The sequence below is a fragment of the Rhinoraja longicauda genome, chromosome 23, assembly GCF_053455715.1.
Source record: "Rhinoraja longicauda isolate Sanriku21f chromosome 23, sRhiLon1.1, whole genome shotgun sequence".
Classification (NCBI taxonomy): domain Eukaryota; kingdom Metazoa; phylum Chordata; class Chondrichthyes; order Rajiformes; family Arhynchobatidae; genus Rhinoraja; species Rhinoraja longicauda.
In genome coordinates, this window is record NC_135975.1 from 13,770,746 (window position 1) to 13,786,666 (window position 15,921).

Below are 15,921 nucleotides of genomic sequence, written 5' to 3' on the forward strand. Positions count from 1 at the left end.
AGATTCTGGGTTACTTTAGATTTTCAGCAGCTATAGATTTTTTTTCTGATTTTTGTACAAAACTGGTGTGAGCCACTTATCCAGTTTTGCTTACATATCTTTTCAGGCACAATAAGATTTCTAGGCCAACGTTCTATTCTTTAAGAAAATCTTTTCCAACATTCCTTGCCTGATCTGAGAAATTAAATTGCAATATATATTTTAGATAGCTTGATTATTTATGTTGTAGAAAATATTGCTGACACTTGAATAAATTGGCAAGGCACTTCATCATACCTGGGAGTAGACCAATGGAAATGCCCATATTCAGCGCGGCTTAGGGGGAAAGACATATTTAAAGCAGCTTTTGATCTTGTCTTAAATTTAACAGAAAATATGGCCAACTCCTGGTAAATGCTGGAAGACTGAAATAAAATCAAAAACTGTTAGAAATACATAGATTAACCGCTATCTGAAATACTGCTTTTTAGGAAGGGTTCTTATGAGGCTTATGCTGTTTATTTACAGTATTACTTTTTAATCATTTTTATTACTTTTATATTTGTACTTCAGAGACATAACATTTTCATTGATCAATAAGGGTGATTGGTTCAAAGATCTTGCAGGCTGAATTTGATAGCCTCCAGAAATAGCCAATACTGAAGCACTTACAGTTGAGCCCATGCCACAGCATGGATAAAACCACCAAAGCTGATAGTGTTATGTCCAAACCTTTTTCTCGCATCCCATTTTTCTTCAGCCCAAATTTTCTTGTGATTTACAAGGTGCAACCAATGTTAGCATCAATCTCTTTCATCTCCCTCCCTGAACAAGTATGTTATCCTGATTTCTTCTTTTTCATTTTAGGTACTAAAAAATATAACTTAACCAGAAAGTGGAGGAATATCATGACAGTGACAATGAAAATGGTTTTACTAAATTTCATACTCAGACCCATCAACTCAGACACCATTACCAAACATCGTTTTGAGGATAGTTTAAAAATGGGATTGGCCTGTTAGTGACACAAGGCTTGAATTATCTGCAGCCTACAGCAAGGAACATAGAAAATTTAGTGCCAAGTTCCTTAAGATTGCAGGACAGTAGAGAAGCAAGCTACTACGTTTGTTTTTTATTTGTCACTTCAAATTATAGAACTTTACATTTTAGTTTAGTTCTAGTTTTAGAGATACAAGATGGAAACAGGTCTTTCGGCCCACTGAGTCCATGCTGACCATCAATCACCCATTCACATTAGTGCTATGTTATCCCACTTTGTCACCCACTTCCTACACACTTGGGTCAATTTGCAAAGTCCAATTAACCTTCTGTAGCAATAAATTCCACAGATTCACCACCCTCTGACGAAAGAATTTCCTTTGTTTTCTTTCTAAAGGTATGTCCTTTTATTCTGAGGCCTCGGCCTCTGGTCCTAGACTCTCCCACTAGTGGGAACATCCTCTCCACATCTGCTCTCTCCAGGCCTCTCATTATTTGGTAAGTTTCAATGAGGTCCCCTCTCATCCTTCTAAATTCCAGCAAGTACAAATACAAGTTCAAACGCTCATCATATGTTAATCCAAATGGGGTCTGACCAGTGCCTTATAATGCCTCAGCATTACATCCCTGTTTTTATATTCTAGTCCTCTCAAAATAAATGCTAGCATTGCAATTGCCTTCCTTATTACCGGTTTGACTTGCAAATTAACTTTTTGGAAATCGTGCACATCCACTGACTCTCTTTTGTCTATCCTGCTATTTACTTCCTCAAAGAATTCCAACAGGTTCTTCAGGCAAGATCTCCCTTTCATAAAACCATGCTGACTTCGGAATCTTTTTCATGAGCCTTTAAGTACTCATAAACCTCATCCTTTATAATGGACTCCAAAAATATGACATTTCTGCCTCCATTAATATTTTAGTCAATGAGTTCTGGAACTCACCACTTTTTTGGTGTAAATATTTTTCTCAATTCCTCTTTAATTCTTCTATTATCCACTTTAATTTTATATACCCTGGGCATAGACCACTCTGCCAAAGGAAATGAATCTCCCTTTGTTCTTCATGTGGAGCCTCATATAATTTTACACACGTTGATTAAATTTCCCCTGAGCCACCTAATTTTCAAAGAAAATAACTCCAGACAAGCTAATCTCTTCATAAATACAATTTTTCATTCTGGCAATATCTTGTAACTCTCCTCTGTACTTTCACAATTCCAACTATCCTATGGTGTGGTGACCAAACTTACCATGTGGTGTCCATACAATTATCATGTCATAAGTGATAGGAGCAGAATTAGGCCATTTGGCCAATCAAGTCTGCTCCGCCATTCAATCATGACTGATCTATCTCTCCCTCCTAAACCCATTCTCCTAAGTATCTCTACCTTAAAAATATCAATTGATTTGGCCTCTACAGCCTTCTGTGGCAAAGAATTCCAATGTTCTACCATGATCACTCTGCACTCACATTCTCTATCTCAACCTATAGAGGCAAGTGTTCTATCCACTTTAATAAAAGGTGGAAACACTCAGCAAGTCATGCAGCATCTGTGGAAAGATAAAAAGAGTTAATGTTTCAGGTTAAAGAAATATAACCTGAATATTTATTTAATCAGAAAGAAGATGGTAAGGAAACAAGTTGGTTTTAAGCTACAGAGAGGCTGGCGAGGAGGAAATAGGACAAAGAAAATATCTCTGATAGATAGAGCCAGTTGATTCCACTGTTTAGGGAGCCATCTAGTTGATTGATTAATTAATTTATTCACAAAATGCTGGAGTAACTCAGCAGGTCAGGCAGCATCTCGGGAGAGAAGGAATGGGTGACGTCTCGACCCGAAACGTCACCCATTCCTTCTCTCCCGAGATGCTGCCTGACCTGCTGAGTTACTCCAGCATTTTGTGAATAAATCGATTTGTACCAGCATCTGCAGTTATTTTCTTATACTGATTGATTAATTATACAAGTTAAAGAAAAAGAAAACAAAAATACGTAATTGCTGTGATATGCAGGTTGGAGCTATTGCTGAAACCAAATTGAGAATGTTTGAATAGTCAGCAGATCAGTGAAGAGATAGAAAATTGAATAATATTACCTTACATGGATAACCTTACAGCAGAACTGCCAATTTTGACATTAACAGAATGAGGAAATTTAATGAAATTGGTGAATTCAAAATTGAGTCCAAAGGCTACAACATGTCCAGAGGAAGATGAAATGTATTTCCAAAGCGTATGAAAGACCTAATTGGAATGATTGGAGATTTGCAGTTGGAACGTTGAAGCAGGGTGTAACTGCAGTGATACCTGTACGTCATTCTATTTACTGAGGACAATGTCTTCGAATTGCGGCAGCAAAACTCTAATGTAGTTTAGTCAATGTGAAACTCCTGATTTCAGCAGCTATGCCCAAAGGCAAGTTTCCCTCAGTATATTATCATATCTACCCAATCCATCCAGACATTTCAATTGATTGAAAAGTTTCAGAGCGACCAGACAAAAGCAACAAATACACTGCTGGAAGTGGTTATTTTGCTGGGTAATAATGTAACAATAAATGTAGAAGTTCAAGGCCATCATCATCCATCCACAGTAGCATGACCAGTACCGAACTACCACCACAATTTTTCGTCATTAATACATAGCACATAGTAGAAGAAGGTAGAAGAAGGTACATCAGTATCTTTTACGTTAAGCAAGTCTTATTCGTTATTCTTTTGCTGCAGGTCTTTTGTCCCCTGGCCTCTTCAAACTCACATTTTATTGGATGGCAAAATACTACTGCTGGTGCTAATGGATTGGATTATGAATCCTGGAATGAAGAGCATCGCCTCGACAGAAGTGAATCAGATTTTTACATCTACAATTCAAAGACATTGTCCCCAATAAATATGATGGTGAACAGGCCTTACTGCAATTACACTCTACTGCTTTGTAGGAATTCCAATTTAGGAAATTCAGTTGTGAATTCTAAAGGCAGATTTTGAATCCACAAAGGGTCTCAACCCGAAACATCATCTATTCCTTTTCTCCAGAGATGCTGTCTGATCCGCTGAGTTACTCCAGCTTTTTGTGTCTATCATATGAAGTGAAGCTATGTTTCCACTTTAAGTATGCATCTAGATTGACAAATGGAAACCTGGTAACCAAGTATGATTCACTAAACACTTGAAAAATATTACTGCAACAAGTTTCACACTTTCCACCAAGTGTCAGAGGGGCCTTACCAAATGCAACCATTACACTGCTAGTAGTTATATTGCAGGGTTATAATATAATACATCATATAATGTATATTTCAAGGCTCTTTCTTCATGCTGAAAATCTTACAAATTATTTTTGGAGTTACTTGCTCATCTTATGCAAATATGATGATATAAAAATCATGCAGCATCAAAGCTTACCACAGATATGCCTCTATGACAAGGTAAAGATCTCAGTTCTTGACACTGTCCATACCGTAGACTCCCAAAAGTGGCCCAACTGTCACCGCCTCTTATGATCAAGCATTTCATCTTGCAGCTATAACAGCTGCCCACCCATAGAAGATAATTATTGAACAATGAATCAGTGTAGGTTAGTATAGTAACATAATTAGTAACAGAATTCCAGCCGAATTATATGATGAAGAACATCACCTATCACCTGCCTCACCATTTCCTACTCGAGCAATGTGATTCAAATCAGATTCAAAACCTATTGTAAATTGTTCAGTTCTCTGCAATGTGCCAAAATAGATGTCAACTCCTGAATATTTACAGGTTTATGATGACAAATTAGGAGTCACTGAATTCTCAAAGATTGCTTTGATAATCTGGTGTCAGTCAGGCAGCTTCATGATAGTCAAGGGGACTACAGATGACTGATTATCCTGCCTCATTATTAAGGAGACCTAAGATAGTAAATCTGTGTCTTTAGTCCCAATGGCCTTATGTATATGTATGTTCATATACCTTCGCAGGAACTATCTTTCATATTCAACATTTATCTAAAGTTAAATGAAGATAATTTGCCTTCAGCCTCAATAAAAGTAACATACACAAGATAGCTTGTAAAGTCCCAAGCACTTGGTTGTTCTAAAATTCGTGGATGCCAAGTGTAATGCATTTCATTATTTTCTTAATATATAATTTATTTAAATGTCTGTGTAAAAACAATTTTATATTAAAATTATTTGCCTGTACCAAATTATAAAGACCAACTATTTAGATAATCTAACCGTGCATTGTCATGCTCTATATTCCAAACAGTACTTAACTTTAATTTTCAGCAAGACATTGAACTGAAAGATTTTGCTTTTAATTATTGAATGCTGCTAAAGTGATCGCATTATTTTTTTTAATTATCTAATCCAGTTGCAGATCACAAACTTGTTGAATATTTAGCACAATAATCTTTAGCCTGTAAGCAACGCTAAATAAAGCAAACGGCATGACTGAATGGTATGTATATTACACTATAGAACATTTGATAGAAAATGAAGCAAACTGATTATATTATACCATATCATACCAAAGAGACATACATGATTGCATTTTCAATGAATACTTATAATATAAATCTATTTCAATTCAAGTGTATCATCGAAACTATGAAAATGAATTTCTTATTTTCATTTGTTATGCAATGTAATTCTTTTATTATACTTCCTGTATACTTTATGCTGATATTACAATTTTGTGGTTAAATTTTCCACCATAAAATTGAAATGATTCAGAAATCGGATGATTAAATTGTTAAAAGAACTTCCTTATACGTCTATCATACCAATTTAATTTATGTACATTTGATATTGTAATTTGTGAGAACATTTGTAATATCGTGAGAATACCAACGATCCTACAGAAGGAAAGAAGTTTCATTTGTTAAATATGCTGGAATACTAGAAGAATACAAAGCTATTTCAGACACATGTGGAACACTATAAATCTGTTTTATTAAAACAGTATAGCAACAGTATATATAAAAATGGTGGATTTATGATTAGATTGGTGCTCTCTCTATCCATGGATAGCGGAAAGGCCATTACATTATTTGCAATCCACGCATTTTTTCCAATTGTTTAATTTTCACTTTTTAAACTTTTAAACATAGTGACTACTGCTGGGAACCAACCATAATTTCATAATGAAGTCTTCAAAACTATGTAACTGTTAAAGCACTGAATCTTTACTTACAAATCATCACAGAAACATAACAATCCTCTCCATTCCTCATCGTATTAAATGGGGCACATTTCAAACTGTTGTTTGTAGATTCAGATATATTTCTACATATAATCTACTGACATTGTAAATTCCTTATCATACATGAATCAATACACCACAGTCAATGTTTCAGTTCATGTCAGGTACAACAGATCACCTGTTTTCATGAACCGCATTGCCTTCTCATTATAGAACACGCGAATTGATCTGCATATGACTATTTGACTTAAAAATATAATGTTGCAATAAATAAAGTGATAAATTATCAAATAAACGTTTAAAAATCATATGCCAACTATTTAGATCAAAGCAGTTGCACCAAATTAATATTTCATAACACATATGTCTTAGGTACAAATCATGTTTACTATAGATGCAACATGTTATGCTTGAAAAGATCGAACAAATTAATGCGTTAACAAGTTAAATTGTTAGAAAAATTGTTTCCAGGGTCTCCTAACTTGTAATACATTAATAAGCTCAGTCTCTAAAGTTCCCCTTGTCAGTACAAAGTATCCTTGTTTTTAAAGCAGCCTATAGCTACAGATAGGTAAGCTTGAAATTGAAACGTGTTATCCATGGATTACCCAATAGTCAAATGTCATTCGAGGCATCGGAATTTTATTCAGAAATGTTAAAATATGAAACTGATCAAAATGTACATTATAACCGATTAATAACGATGACAGCAATGCTATTATTTTCATTTGAAATGTATTGAAACTCACATGAAGAAAGCAAAAAAGAGCGCTTCGTTATGTTGATGAAGACCCAGAACTGGAAATAAGGAGGAAATGTCCTCTGTAGTCACCCAAATATATATGATTGTAACAATCAAAAAATAAAATGTATTGTGATACACCACACCCGTTGCTTAAAAACATCAACATTTTAAATGTCTTCATCTGTTTTAAGATTCACAATCTAATTACTGGATCACTTTCCCAGCTATCTTTCCTGAAATCGGTTACTGTATGTGTGTTAAAGTTTTGAATACAAAATACCTAGCTGAGATAAGAAAGGATTATATTTCGAAAGAAAAGCTGCCGCTGCGGAGATTTGCAATTTATGCCAAGGATTTGACCTTAAAACAAAATCTTTGCAATGTTCAATGCAATGCCTGACTGAAGGAATGGGCAATTAAGTGCTGACTCCTCTGCGTGTTCACTCACCAGATGTAAGTTGCACCCATCCGCAGATTTTGTAGACGGTGGCCGTATTACAGAAGAAGAAGAGAACGAAGCAGGCGATGCACCCCATGATGAGCGCCATGGACGTGGCGATGAAGAAAGAGGCGGCTTTGAAAGCCCCGGACGCAATGGTGGAAAAGTCAGTGAAGCTACCGCGACAGGCCAACTCCCGGGAGAGCCCGTTCCCGATGCAGTAATGGAAGAGCCCGAAGTAACCGGCTTGGGGGGTGTCCACGCCATCCCCGATCCAATAAGGCTGGATGAAGCACACCACATTCACTATTGCAAAACAAATGGTGAAAATTGCCCACAGTACACCGATCGCTCTTGAGTTCCTCACATAATTAGTGTGATAAATTTTAGCTGCCTCCTGAGCTGGCAACATTCTGCTATTCGATATCTTCACCCCAACTCGGCAAAGATGATCTTTAATCTTCGCAGAAAAAATTACCTTCCGATGCAGAATATGTCGTTTGATATTGATCAGAATCTGACATTATTCCTTTATTCTGGAATTACGATTCCGGGCTGTGATTTTAACCTCTCATTCCGATTTTCTATTTGTCAGACTGATTATCTTTCCCACCGAGCATAGAGTGGAGATGCAGAGTACGTGGATCACCGACGCATACCTCACCCTGGTCGCGACTCAGTTCATACTCCGGTGCTGAAGAATTATTGGAGCATGGAGAACAGTCTTCAGCTTGCGAGCTGCAAAAGCCCCTGACACCAAGGACGGTATGAAACGGTTAGCCGAACACCACAGCCCACAAGCACGAATTACCTAGCGCGCTGTATGTTGGGACATGTAGTTCTTGCTAAAATTTAATAAAATGATCACCGACCATTGTAAGACATTGCAATAATAATTACAAATACATTTCTAGCAACATATTACAACATTAAGCAGTTGCCAATGAGCTTACGCTGCAGCCTCATCAATCAAGGTTCTCATATCCAATCCAATTCTACACCGTGATCCAATCTAGCATATGTTCATTAACAGTATTTGGTATCTGTGGCTATTCCTACCTTATGACATCCATACCAATGTTCTTTCAGTGCCATGTTTGAGTGTCCTAGGATCTGAAAAAGAAACAACAGACTATGAATCAATTGCCTCAAGGATACACCAATGCATTTCACTGGAGAGAAAAAAAAGAAAACAGCAAATTAAAATAGCAGATCAGAGTATAAACACCCAGGTTTCCATAAAGAGCAAAAGACAAACTTCTGGAGGAACGCAGAGAGTCGAGCAGCACCTGTAGGGGGGGAAACTGTCAACATTTTCGGTTGACAAAGACACCTAATGTGTTCTCTCATCAGGACTCCTGCTGCCTCAAATGTCAACAATCCCTCTCCCCCACCAGACGCTATTGGACCCGCTAAGTTCCTCCAGCAGTTTGTTTTTGCTCAAGATTACAGCATCAGCATTCTCTTGAGTCTTCATCATCTGCAAATGTGGTATTGAACCACAAACAATGGAACACCTGCTGAAATGCCCTCAACTGGAAAACCAATGCACAGCTGCTGATCTCGCTGCTTACAATGAAGATGCCGAGAAGTGCTGGCTGAACAATATCTAATCTTGTGATGTGGACTCGATAAGAATCAGAGAAAGCAAATTGTAATTATCCTATACCGTCTTGTTGGAGTTTGCTGTCCATGTACTGGATACCATGTTTTTTAATACTACAATGATGAAAACACATCAAAAAGCACTTGGGAAGTCCTGAGGTCCTTTATCTTGGTGTTATCTACATTGATATCTCATCAACAAATGATCAACATACACTCTAAACATCGAACAAACTTACTCAATACTTTATATCCTGTTAGGAAAAGGCACTGTGTCCACCAGTTGGGTTTGAGTTCTACAGAACAAATATACAACAGATAAAACAGCGTTTCTACAAAGACACATGTAATGTATTCTCTCAGATTTGTTTTTTGTCATATACTTTCTGTTATTGTTGTACTGATGGTCTGAGGAGGTGAAGAATTTGACAAAGCCATCAGCATAACACTATCAAAAAGTTATAACCCTCAATGGTACTTCATTGTCATATTTACATTAGTTGCCATATTTCCGACAGAATTTTGTATGATTCAAGTCCAAAGTTGTTCAAAAGGTTTACCATTACCAAGGACCTCTAACCAGTTTGTCAAAATGCTGGTTTTTGTACTCGATTAGAGAGCTACATCTTTGGGGGTGTCACCGATTTTGATGGTCTTTACACCTGACAGAAGCTGTATAATGAGACCAGAGGTAACAATCAATATGGGAACCAGTTTAGCTGCCCAGATGGAAGATTATTTCCAGAGATGCTGCCAGAATTGTTGAATGTTTCCAGTGTGTTTTGTTGTTATGCAATATTGGTTTTCATCCATCAAACTGGACCTTGTGCCTATAATCCCCAGCACTTAGTGAATTTGCTTTGCTGTACTTTTTTTGGACAATTGTGGGAAGCTGACATATTTAGGGTTCATTAGGAATTATCTAGGCTATTTGAGTTTATAGTAAGTTAGTTTTAAGTGGCGGAGAGAATGGGGGAGACATGTTGCCATAGTGATAAGAAGCCATCTGGTTAGTAAGTACACCAGGTATTGGAATGAGCCAGTTCTGCTGTTGGTTGTCCATCTGTTATGCTTTTTCAGTTTTTTTTCCTCCACAAACACTGTGTGACTACTGGGTATTTCTCACTCTTAACTGATTAAAGAGAATCCCAAGGCTTTTTAGACAGACATTAAAAACAAGAGGTTAACCTGGGAGAGGGTAGAACCACTCAAGGATAAAAGAAGGAGTTTATGCTTGGAGTTCATCCTCTATGTAGGCAAGGTACTAAACAGATATTTTGCACAGATATTCACTGGTATTCATCAAGGAGAAGGACATGGAAGATTGTGAAATCAAAGTGGGCTACACTGCTATGCTGGGGCATTTTGAGGTCAAGAAGGAGGTGGTGCTATGCCTTTTGAAGAGCATTATGGTGGATATGCCCCAAATGATTGAGTGAGGCAAGAGGGGATTGCTGGGCCCTTCTTTATCTTCTTTATCCATGATGGGCTCCTGGAGGATTGAAGAGTAGCCAAAGTTGTTCCTTTATTTAAGAAAGGAAATAGGGATAATCCAGGAAATTATAGGATGGTGAGCCTCATATCATTGGTAGGGAAACAATTAGAGAGGATTCTTAGGGATAAGATTTATTTAGGGACAGTCAGTATGACCTTGTGTTGGGCAGGTCATTCTTACAAACTTGAATTTTTTAAGGAGGTGATAAAAGTGATTTATTAGGCAAGATCAGGGGATGTTGTTGGCATGGACTTTATTAAGACATTTGACAAGATCCCTGCTGGTAGGCCGATCCAGAAGATTAAAATGCATGGGATCCACGGTAACTTTACAGTTTGGATTCAGAACTGGTTTACCCATAGAAGACAGGAGAGTGGTGGAAGGGAGTTATTCTGGTTGGAGGTCTGTGACCAATGGTGTTGGATAGGGATTTCTACATCAACTTCTGCTGCTTGTGATGTCAAGAGTCAAGAGTGTTTCATTGTCATATGTCCCAAATAGAGCAATGGAATTCTTACTTGCAGCAGCACAACCAAATATGTAAACATAGCACACTGTAAACAATATACTAAACGAGAGAGAGAAAAATGTTCAGTGTGTGTAGATATATACACATACTCACAAATACACATATATATATATAGATCATATAGTATAAGAAAATAACTGCAGATACTGGTACAAATCGAAGGTATTTATTCACAAAATGCTGGAGTAACTCAGCAGGTCAGGCAGCATCTCAGGAGAGAAGGAATGGGCGACGTTTCGGGTCAAGACCCTTCTTTAGTCTGAGATGCTGCCTGACCTGCTAGTTACTCCAGCATTTTGTGAATAAATATATAGATCATATAGACTCTTTACAGCACTGATTTACAGAGGGAGATCTTGGAGTCCAAGACAATAAAGTAGCAACATAAGGAGACAAAATGGTAAATAATGGTTATAATATGCTGCCTTCATCAGTTGAGGCATTGAGTACACGATTTAAGAAATCAGCTTTACAGAACTGACGCATTTCAGCCGCATTTAGAGTATTGTGTGCACTTTTAGTTGCCTCATTACAGGAAAGGTGTGGAGGCTTCGAAGGGGGTGTAGAATAGGTTTACTATAAACCTATTCTTTCTCTCCCGAGATGCTGCCTGACCTGCTGAGTTACTCCAGCATTTTGTGAATAAAAACCTTCGATTTGTACCAGCATCTGCAGTTATCTTCTTATATTATAGGTTTACTATAAAGCTGCCTAAATTAAAGAATATTTGCGTTAAGGAGTGGTTGTTCTAACTTAGTTTTCTCTGGAGTGTTGGAATTAATCTGGCAAAAATTTCATTCACTGAAGTACTGGAGAATTTGGATAAAGTGGGTTGAATGGCCTCCAATCAATAGCGATGTGGAATAGGAGAATTTCACACATGTGCTTGGCATGTGATCAAAGAACAGGAGAAGCAGTCAATAGGTATATTATTGGATTAAAGGATTTATCCTGACATTTCAACCCTTAAAATGCGTGGAAGGATAGATTTGCTTCTGGCTTAAATAACGGAAATATTCAGTCGAAAATATTAAGGACAAAGAGTCTGACATTCCACCACAATCTTGATGGATAGACACATAGAAACATAGAAAATAGGTGCACGACTGGGCCATTTGGCCCTTCAAGTCAGCACTGCCATTCAATATGATCATGGCTGATCATCCAAAATCAGTATCCCGTTCCTGCTTTTTCCCCATATCTCTTGATTCCGTTAGCCCTAAGAGCTATATCTAAGGCTCTCTTGAAAACAATCAATGAATTGGTCTCCAATGCCTTCTGTGGCAGAGAATTCCACAGATTCACAACTCTCTGGGTGAAAAGGTTTTTCCTCGTTTCAGTCCTAAATGGACTACCTCTTATTCTTAAACTGTGATCCCGGGTTCTGGACCCCCACAAGATTGTAGAAACAAAGAACTGCAGATGCTGGTTCATACCAAAGATAGACGCAAAGTGCTGGAGTAACTCAGCAGGTCAGGAAGCATCTCACGCAGATTTATATCTGAAGAAGTGTCCTGACCCCAAACGTCACCCATCCTTTTTCTCTAGAGATGCTGCCTGACCTGCGAGTTACTTCAGCACTTTGTGTCTATCTTTGGTATAAACCAGCATCTGCAGTTCTTTGTTTCTACAATCTTAATGGAAATGGCATGGTAAAATCTGAAGGAATTTCATCCATCGCTAGGCATAAATACAATTTTAGCATTTAGCGATGAGATAACAACAAAGCTCAATTCCTAAATCATGATCTGCACCACCGGGCTGAGAGTGGCAAAGTCTTATTACAGATGCATTGGCAGCTACTCAGCAAAATCAGTTCCTTTAAGTCAATTAGGTTTTATGCATCTTGAAGGGTTACTTATCAATGACATTTAGTTGTTAATGGATATGATATAGTTGGGATTACGGAGACATGGCTCCAGAGTGACCAAGGCTGGGAGCTCAACATGCAGGGGTATTCAGGAAGAATAGACAGAAAAGAAGAGGAGGTGGGGTGGCATTGCTGGTTGAAGAGGAGACTAATGCAATAATCTCCTAATGAGAGACATCAGCTTGGATGATGTCAAATCTGTATTGGTAGAACTGCGAATAGCCACGGTCAGAAAACGCTTGTTGGACAGACCACCAAATAGCAATAGTGAGGTTGGGGATAGCATCAAACATCAACATATAGATTGGACTAACCAAATTGGTAACAACACTGAGGAGGAGGATTTCCTGGAGTGTATATGAGATGGTTTTCTAAGCCAATATGTAGAGGAACCAACTAGAGGGCAGGCCATCCTAGACTGGGTATTGTGTAATGAGGAAGGATTAGTAGCAATCTTGTTGTGCAAAACCCCTTGGGCAAAAGTGACCATAATATGGTAGAATTCTGCATTAAGATGGAGAGTGACACGGTTAATTCAGATACAAGGGTCCTAAACTTAAAGAAAGGTGACTTTGATGTTTTGAGAAGGGAATTTGGCTAGGATAGACTGGCAAATGATACTTAAAGGGTTGATGATGGATATGCAATGGCAAAGATTTAAAGATCGCATGGATGAATTACAACAATTGTTCATCACTGTCTGGCGTAAAAATAAAACAGGGAAGGCGGCTCAACAATGGCTAACAGGGGAAATTAGGGATAGTGTTAAATTCAAGGAAGAAGCATATAAATTGGCCAGAGGAAGCAGCAAACCGAAGGACTGGGAGAAATTTAGAATTTAACAGGGGAGGACAAAGGGGTTAATTAAGAGGGGAAAAATAGAGCATGAAAGAAAGCTTACGGGGAATATAAAAACTGACTGTAAAAGCTTCTATAGATATGTGAAGAGGAAAAGATTAGTGAAGACAAATGTAGGTCCCTTACAATCAGAAACAGGTGAATTTATAATGGGAAACAAGGACATGGCAGACCAGTTAACAAGTACTTTGGTTCTGTCATCACTAAGGAAGACACAAACAATCTCCCAGAAATACTAGGGGACCGAGGGTCGAGTAGGAGGGAAGAACTGAAGGAAATCCACATTATCAGGAAATGGTGTTAGGTAAATTGTTGGGACTGAAGGCAGATAAATTCCCAGGGCCTAATGGTCTGCATCCCAGAGTACTCAAGGAGGTGGTCCTAGAAATCATGGATGCATTGGTGATCATTTTCCAATGTTCTATAGACTTTGGATCAGTTCCTGTAACCCCACTTTTTAAGAAAGGAGGGAGAGAGAAAACAGGGAATTATAGACCAGTTAGCCTGACATCGGTAGTGGGGAAGATGCTTGAGACAATTATTAAAGATGTAACAGCAGTGCATTTGGAAAGCAGTGTCAGGATCAGTTAAAGTCAGCATGGGTTTATGAAGGGGAAATCATGCCTGACTAATCTTCTAGATTTTTTTGAGGATGTAACAAGTACAATGGATGAGGGAGAGCCAGTGAATGTGGTATATCTGGACTTTCAAAAAGATTTTGACACGGTCCCACACAAGAGATTAGTGTGCAAAATTAGAGCACATGGCATTGGGGGCAGGGTATTTTATTCTTTATTCTTTATTCTATCGTTTTATTTCGTACATGTTAAAAGACATCAATTAAAAAACAAAATAAACAAAAAAACAGAAGAAATACAAAGAATTTCATCCATTACTTAACGTCTTTACATGTGCGAAAAGGAGTAGGAAGAAGTGTGAACTTATTTAATCCTACCCCCATTCCCTAATCAATATTTATCACGTATTATCTATAATAACTAATACCTAAAATACATATATAACTACATATATACTCACTCACCCCTACAATCATATGAATATACCTATTTACACAATAATGTCTATGTTAACTACATCTGATATATATACATACATTAGGCCAATCATATACATACATATACCCGACCATTTACATACAAAATATAAATACAAATATAGTCACCCACCCGTATAATAAGTCAGATATTAATACAAAAATACTCATACACCCTTATATGTTCATATAGATATACTTATTTAAATAATGATGTGTTATTATATGTAGACTCCTGGTGACTGTTAATCCCCCTCCTCACTGTACCTAGAAAAAAATCATGTGTTTATATTTGTTTTTAAACTGGATGATGTTTGAACATTGTTTTAATTCCGCATTCATTCTGTTCCATAGCTTTACTCCACTGATTGATATAGAAAATCTTTTCATTGTTGTTCGAGTATTACGAATCTTGAAATTTAATGTTCCCCTTAAATTATACCCCCCCTCTCTTTCATAAAACATTTCCTGTAAGTTACTTGGTAGCAAATTGTTTCTCACTTTGTACATGAATTGAGCTGTTTGATATTCCACAATGTCATAACATTTGATTATTTTAGACTTTATAAATAATGAGTTGGTGTGTTCACAAAAACCGACATTATGAATTATTCTAATGGCTATTTTTTTCACTATGAATAGTGGTTGTAGTGAACTTATATATGTACTTCCCCACACCTCTATACAGTAACTTAAATAAGGTGAAACTAGTGAACAGAACAGAATGCGAAGTGATTTGTTATCTAGGAAATGTTTTGCTTTGGCCAGAACTGAAATGCTTCTAGACACTTTACTGTGGATATGTTTAATGTGAGATTTCCAGCACATTTTTTCATCTATTATCACCCCAAGGAATTTAGTTTCATTTACTCTTTCTATGTTAACACCCTCTATCTGTACCTGTGCTTGATTGTTTATTTTACTGTTCCCAAATATCATAATTTTTGTTTTAATTTTTGTTTTTGTTTTGTATTGACATGGATAGAGAAGAGTTTGGCAGTCAGGTCCTTTTCAGAATGGCAGGCAGTGACTAGTGGGGTGCCGCAAGGCTCAGTGCTGGGACCCCAGTCATTTACAATATATATTAACGATTTAGACAAAGGAATTAAATGTAACATCTCCATGTTTGCGTATGACATAAAGCTGGGTGGCAGTGTGAG

General features: G+C 37.4%; 1 protein-coding gene across 3 annotated transcripts in view; it reads right to left on the reverse strand.

Annotated features, from left to right (window-relative positions):
• Positions 1–8,131, reverse strand: part of lhfpl3 (LHFPL tetraspan subfamily member 3) — a 66,683-nt gene extending 58,552 nt beyond the window's left edge. For all 3 annotated transcript variants that reach the window (XM_078419692.1, XM_078419693.1, XM_078419691.1), the window contains exon 1: positions 7,360–8,131. In XM_078419692.1, coding sequence (XP_078275818.1) covers positions 7,360–7,762 — 403 coding nt within the window. In that variant the 5' untranslated portion in view covers positions 7,763–8,131. The remainder of the gene's footprint in view (positions 1–7,359) is intronic.
• Positions 8,132–15,921: the final 7,790 nt, after the last annotated feature.